At 38.9% G+C, this 7,094-nt stretch overlaps 1 protein-coding gene across 1 annotated transcript; it reads left to right on the top strand.

Annotated features, from left to right (window-relative positions):
- Positions 1-3,427: 3,427 nt before the first annotated feature.
- LOC114303668 (uncharacterized) lies at positions 3,428-4,651 on the top strand. Its single transcript, XM_082918275.1, has one exon. The coding sequence runs from the start codon at positions 3,428-3,430 to the stop codon at positions 4,649-4,651; it is 1,224 nt and encodes a 407-aa protein (XP_082774401.1).
- Positions 4,652-7,094: the final 2,443 nt, after the last annotated feature.

Raw genomic sequence — 7,094 nt, forward strand, 5'->3', positions numbered from 1 at the left:
GGTGGTGGAAGAGGCACATTGAGGTTGGTTTAATTTGAGTGTGGATTCGCTAGGTAATTGAGAGTACACTTGTGTAATTCCTTTTTTTCGTGGATTGTTTTGTGGTTTTTGCCCATGGTTTTTTAATCACAATTGGAGGCGCTCTAATTGTGATTTTTCCACGTTAAATCGTTGTGTTGATTTGTTTGATTGGAATTGTTATTTAAAATTGATACATAATCACAAATCAATATCTCAGAGATTTTAGATTTTTCAATTAGAAGCTAGCATATTGAATTATACCAAGTGTTTGAATTCTAAAATGGTAAATGCATTTAAACGGCCAAATAAAAATAACTAAGAGTGCTAGTCTACAAGGCAATTTATTCAAATTCAAACTATAGTAGATTAAGAAAACAACACCTAATTCACAACACCACAAAACAGAACTTATAAAACTCATATTATATGTGTCGACATATAATGAAACAATCTAATTAACTCTGCAGCTAACAAAGTGAATTATACAAAATATTTGCCTTCTAAACCAGTCAACGCATTTAAGTGACCAAGCGTAGATAACTAAAATTGGAACGTAATTTATTCAAATTCAAATGTAGTATACTAAAAAAAATCAACACTCAATTCACAACAACACAAAACAAAAATTATAAAATTAAGAAAAATGAGAGAGGAGGGGTTTTTTTTTTAGAAAGGCAACTCCATGAGGTAGAATCAAGGGTGATGCTGGACTTGAGACGAGCAGAAACAATGACGCTGCGAAGTGGCATCATCGAATCAATGCTTTCTAACACTGAAACAACCCTACAATTCCAATATGAGTATTCACCTAAAACAAATACACATACATGCATACATATATAACCATAACGAAGATTGGTTAATACCTTAAACCATGGCAAGGGATGGTTCTAGTGGAAGAAGAAAATGAAGATGAGAAGGAGGGTATGGGTTTTGGAGATGATAGGGTTTCAAATCGAGTTGTGAGAGACCTCACATCGCCCATTACAGCTAATCTGCACACCGAACCCATCTGCATACATGTGTGTGTTGACAATATGAAGGCAAATAAAGCTGGTGGAGCTTCAGTTTTTTTTTCACCATAACTGGTTGATTTTGTGGATACTCCCAAGAAAAGATGAAAAATAGGACATGTATGGATTACTATTTTCAAGAATGGTAGACGGGTGAACTCTATATTTCACCCTTGAAAAAGGACCAAAAGTTTCTATAGTTGGAAATGGATCTATCACTACATGTTAGAGGCGGGCCTGAGAAGAAATAAAGGAAGGAGAAAATCAAAGGACTCGTCAAGAAATTCACCATTGAGAAGTTCTTCATGGAGAAAGGCTGGATACCGGTGGTGTGCAAACATGGTGGGAAAGGTAACGGGAGTAAAGGTTTGGGGGCCGCTCTTCATACGATTTTTGTGGACAACTTACCAGAATCCATGAAACCAAAAGGTTTGTACGGTATTTTCAACAAGTTTCGGGTTGTAAAGGATGTGCATATCCCAAATAAAAGAAGAAAGTTGACACGTTCAAGATTTGGCTTCGTTCGCTATGATTGTTCAGTGGCAGCAAATATGGCAGTCCCAAAAGCCCATGGACTTTGGTGTGACAATAGAGCATTAAGAGTAAAAGCAGCAGATTTTGTTAAAGGTATGGAAGTTAAGCAGAGCATACCAAGATTACTTACTGGAAGGATGGAGATGGGAAATACTAGTGGAGTTCAAGCTATGATACAAGGGGGAAAGTCATATGCTCAGGTTGTTAGCGGAAGCAGGGATAGAGCAAACACTAGTATAACCATAAATGCTTTCGAGAAAGGAAATGGATGGCTGTTTAATAGTGTGATTGTTCGACTTAAGCCTCTAAGCTATGTGGCAGAGTTTAAAAAGGAACTGAAGTCTAGAGGACTGGATAATTTTCAGGTTAGAGATGGAGGAGGTAGAGACATAGTCCTGACTTTCGAATCAGTGGAATGTATGAAAGATAAGTTGGCTATAATGGAGGGGTGGATCTATGAGTGGTGTGAGTGGATTACGGAATGGAAACAAGGTATGGTTATTGAACAAGAAAGGCTCATCTGGCTTACATGTTATGGTGTGCCACTGAATCTGTGGAGTGTCAAAACTTTCAGTAACATAGGGAAGGTTTGGGGGGAATTTATTGGCCTGGATGATGATACATCCAGAATGAAACTGTTAAGTTGTGGAACAGTGAGAATAGCCACTAAGTGTATGGAATCTATTAATAGAACCATTAATTTGTGCTGTAAGGGGGTGCTGTATCCAGTGAAAGTGTGCGAAGAACAACAGGTTATATCGGAGGTCACCCATAATCAATGCAAATGTTGCATTATGCAGAATAACGAAGAAGATTTTAGCTCCAATGGCGAAGTCAGGGAGCAGATGTCGAAAGTGGAGAGCGAGAAGGATGAGGAAGATGTTGAGGTGGAGGGCCAGGTTGACGATGAGCTGGCCAATGAGGATGACGTGCTGGATGGAGATTGTAGGAAAATGTTTGCTGGTCAGAATGACAAGGATGATCTACGTAGTTGGGAAAACGTATATGTGGTTCAAGACTCTGACATGAACATGGAAATATCAGAAGTTTGGGGCGCATGCGGGGCTGCATTAAATGAACCAGTGGTGAACCCTATGCAAATTCAAATTGTAGAGACCCATAGAGTGGAGGAAGAAATTGTTACTCCTGGCTTTGTGAGGAGTGTTACTGGGTCTGAGATTAATAGGCCTGGGCTTAATCTTGAGGTAGTTCTTAATGAGGCCCATGCTTTGGAATGTGGTAATTTGTTGGGCCAAAGGCTCTCTGAAATTAGTGAACCAGTGACAATACCCAAAATGAACTATCTTGATCAAACTAACAGGGAAAAGGAAGCCCAAATTAGGATTGGTGAAGGAAACCACTGTGTGGTCGTGAATAAAAGCATACCAGTAGCTCAGAAAGGGCAAGGAAATGTGAAGGCGAAAAATAAAGGAGCTGTAAGAGTACAAAGGAAACAAAAAGGAAGAATGAACCAGGGGGCGGGTGCTTCTCTAAATCTGAAAAATGAGCCATTTTCAGTTTGGCTGTTGCTGCAATTTCACTTTCAATGGCAAGTAAGTTTGGTAATGGACAATTATTGCTTAATGAGGCTGAAGCATCACTCTAAATAGGGAATGTTCTTGGGTTAAATTATGATGGAAATGAGGTAGAAGTGTTAAGCAAGTTGGTGGAATTGGAAGGAGAAGACAAGGAAAGAATGTTAAAGAAGGGTGGAGCTGCAGATTGAATAGTACTCCTCTGGTGTATTGGTGGTTAAAAATCTGGTATTTATGAAGTTATTATCTTGGAATGTGCAAGGGTAGGGTAAACCTTCTAAAAGGAATAAAATAAATAAATTACTCACTGAAAGAAAGGTGGAGATGGCACTTTTACAGGAAACAAAGAGGTCACAAATAGATGCAGAGTTTGTGAGATCTTGCTGGTACGAAGATAGGATGAACTTCATGGTAGTGGACTCAGTTGGTGCAGTTGGTGGCCTTTTGTGCATATGGAATCTAGATGCCTTTCAAATGGTGGATTGTTGTTGCAACCACAATTTCATCATTTTGTCAAGTACTCTCTTTAACAATCTAGATTGTGTTGTTGTTAATGTTTATGCCCCCAATGATAGTACTAATAGAAGGAAGGTGTGGGATATTTTGACTAGATTAAAATCTTTGTATGATAAACCTTGGTGTTTAGGGGGTGATTTTAATGAAATTAGAAATATTTCTGAAAGGAAGGGATCTTGTAGGAGAAATAGGGGTATGCGTGATTTTAATGATTTCATTGACAATTTGGAAGTATGTGACATGCATATGATGGGGAGAAAATTCACATGGTGTAACTCTCAAGAAGGTGAGAGGTGGAGTAGGATTGACAGGTTTCTGTTAAGTCCAGAATGGGTGCAAAATTTCAATTTCAAGCTTTGGGGCTTACCTAGGAGGTGGTCAGATCACTGTCCTATTCTTTTAATGGAAGATGATAGGGAGTGGGGTCCAAAGCCATTTAGATTTCTAAATGCTTGGTCCCTACATCCTCAATTTAAATCCTTGGTGGATAATACCTGGGCTGAAACCATTGTTCAAGGTTGGGCTGGTTTCAAGTGTTTAAGGAAGCTTAAAGCACTTAAATTAGTTCTCAAGCAATGGAACATTGAAGTCTTTGGAAATGTGGAATCTAAACTCAAGCTTCTGGAACAGGAACTGCATTTGCTTGACCTAATAGCTGAAGATAGACCTTTAACTGTATTAGAACTTGCTAGAAGAAGGGAGGTAAAAGGGGAAGTATGGAAGTTGACCAAAATGGTGGAATGGGTTTGGTTTCAGAAATCTAGAGTTAATTGGGCATTAAAAGGTGATAAAAACACTAAGTTTTTCCATATTTTGGCTGCCTCAAGAAACAGTAGAAATGCATTGTGTTCATTAAATGTAAATGGGACCATCAAGGAGGATCCTGAAGAAATAAGGGCTGAAGTGTTGCAGCACTTTAGGAATCAGCTCACTGAAACATGGTTCAGAAGGCTAACTTTATTAGGTTCTTTCAACTCTATTGGGGGTGATGCAATTAGGGATGCATTAGAAGCTGAATTCTCAGAAGCTTAAATTATATCAACAATCAAATCATGCAATGGGAATAAGGCCCCTGGGCCTGATGGATTTAATCTGTTGTTTTTCCAAAAGTGTTGGCAGTCACTCAAAGGTGATGTATTATAATTAATGAAGGAATTCCATCAAAATTCTAAGCTGGCTCATGGAGTTAATAGTTCTTTTGTTGCCTTGGTCCCAAAAAATGATAACCCTTCTTGCCTTAATGACTATAGGCCTATTAGTCTCATAGGCTCTCTGTAAAAAATCCTGGCAAAGGTATTATCTAATAGGATCAAGCAAATGATGCCTATGATTATTAGCGAGTCTCAATCAGCATTTATTGGAGGCAGAAATATTTTGGATGGAGTTTTGATTGCCAATGAAGTTGTTGATGGGTGGAAGAAGAATAAGATAAAAGGTTTTGTCTTGAAACTTGACTTTGAGAAAGCCTATGACTCAATAAATTGGGGGTTTCTTTTCTCTATGTTGTATAACTTTGGGTTTGGTTCTAAATGGATTAGTTGGATGAAAGAGTGTGTGTCTTCATCCCATATCTCTATTTTGGTAAATGGATCACCAACAGTTGAATTCAAGCCTTTGAGAGGGCTTAGACAGGGAGGTCCACTATCACTATTCCTTTTTAACATTGTGGCTGAGGGTTTAAACATCCTGTTGGGCAGAGCATTAGAAATGGGTTTGATTAATGGGGCAGCTGTTGGTTCTAATGGTACGAAGATAGCCCACTTGCAATTTGCTGATGACACAATATTGTTCTGTGAAGCTGACTGGGAAGAGGCAGTCACCATAAAAAGGATCTTGAGATGTTTTGAAATTTTGTCCGGGCTCAAGATTAACTACCACAAGAGTGTAGTCAGTGGGGTTGAGATTAATGAAGAGTCTCTTGAAGACCTTGCTGCTAAACTGAATTGTTTGCATAAAAAAATTGCCACTCAAATATTTGGGTTTACCTCTGAGAGCTAATCCAAGGAGAAGAAGGACTTGGCAACCAGTGCTTGACAAATGTAAACAAAGATTGGCTTCTTGGAAAAGGAGATTCCTTTCATTTGCAAGTAGGCTAACATTAATTAAGTCTGTGTTATCTTCTTTACCGGTTTATTACTTATCTTTGTTTAAGATGCCAGAAGGGGTTGCAAATGAGTTTGAGAAAATTCAGTCTAGATTCTTATGGGGTGGTGATGAACTTAGGAGGAAAATTCACTTGGTTAAATGGGGGGAGATCACTCAAAGCAAAAGTCAAGGGGGTTTAGGAATTAGAAAGGTGAGATTATGGAATAATTGTCTTTTGTTGAAATGGTGGTAGAGATTTAGTGTTGAAGATAATGTACTTTGGAAACAAGTGATATGCTGCAAATACCCTGAGGTTGGTAGAGGTTGGTGGCCTTTACCTGTCGAAAATTACAAGCTGTCCATGATCTGGAGAGATATTGCGGGTGTTGCTGGCTTGTGTTCTCAGCTGGTGAATTTTTTCAAGCAAAACATTGTGTTGGACATTGGTGATGGAAGGAGAACAATGTTCTGGACTGACACTTGGATTGGGAATATTTGTTTAAAAGATGAATTTCCCAGACTTTTCTCTATGTCTCTGGACAAATCTGAGTCTGTGGCGGGGGTGAGGAACAGGGGTATTGGTTTTCAAGAATGGAAGCTTAATTTTAGAAGAGCCTTGTTTCAGTGGGAAATGAAGGAGTTGGGGAGGCTGAATTTGTTATTGCTTAATGCTCCAGTGCTTAGGTTTGGTAGGACGGACAGTATCAGATGGAAGGCAAATAAATTTGGGTTCTACACTGTTGACTCTGCTTATAGCTGGAATGTTTTACCATCTAAGGTTATTAGCACAGTAAATGGGTTCATTTGGAAGAATGTGGCTGCACCAAGGGTTCAATTTTTTGGATGGTTATCATGGAAAGGGAGGATTAAGACATCCTGTTTTCTTCAAAGGCTTAGTGTTCTCAGTAGAGGGTCTAATGTGAATTGTATCTTCTGTAATAATGATTGGGAATCTGTTAACCATGTGTTGCTGTTTTGCCCCTTTACCTGGAGAATTTGGTAAAAAATATTGGATTGGTGGGGTGTTAAATGGGCAATACCTGGCTCTGTAGGCAGCCCTTTTCTCTGGTGGGTTGGTACAAAATTCAAAAAAAGGAAATGGTGCTTTGGCACATTATTCCGTTGGCAGTACTTTGGTCTATTTGGAGGCAGCGTAATGACAGTATTTTTAAAGGATCCCTGGTGGACTTTGAAGAGTTATGTGATGCTATCAAAATCAGGATTGCGTTATGGTTCAGATCTTCTTCCCCCTCTTTTAATTTCTCTGTAAATGATATAGTGTATAACTTGCAGCAAGTGAGGTTCTGTCTCTAGGACAGAGTTGGGTTACTGTTCACAGCTGTTTCGGTGTGGTCTGTTGTGTTTGCTGGGTGATTTAGTTGATTTGCCA

The sequence above is a fragment of the Camellia sinensis genome, chromosome 3, assembly GCF_055761805.1.
Source record: "Camellia sinensis isolate YWXY chromosome 3, ASM5576180v1, whole genome shotgun sequence".
Taxonomy (NCBI): Eukaryota; Viridiplantae; Streptophyta; class Magnoliopsida; order Ericales; family Theaceae; genus Camellia; species Camellia sinensis.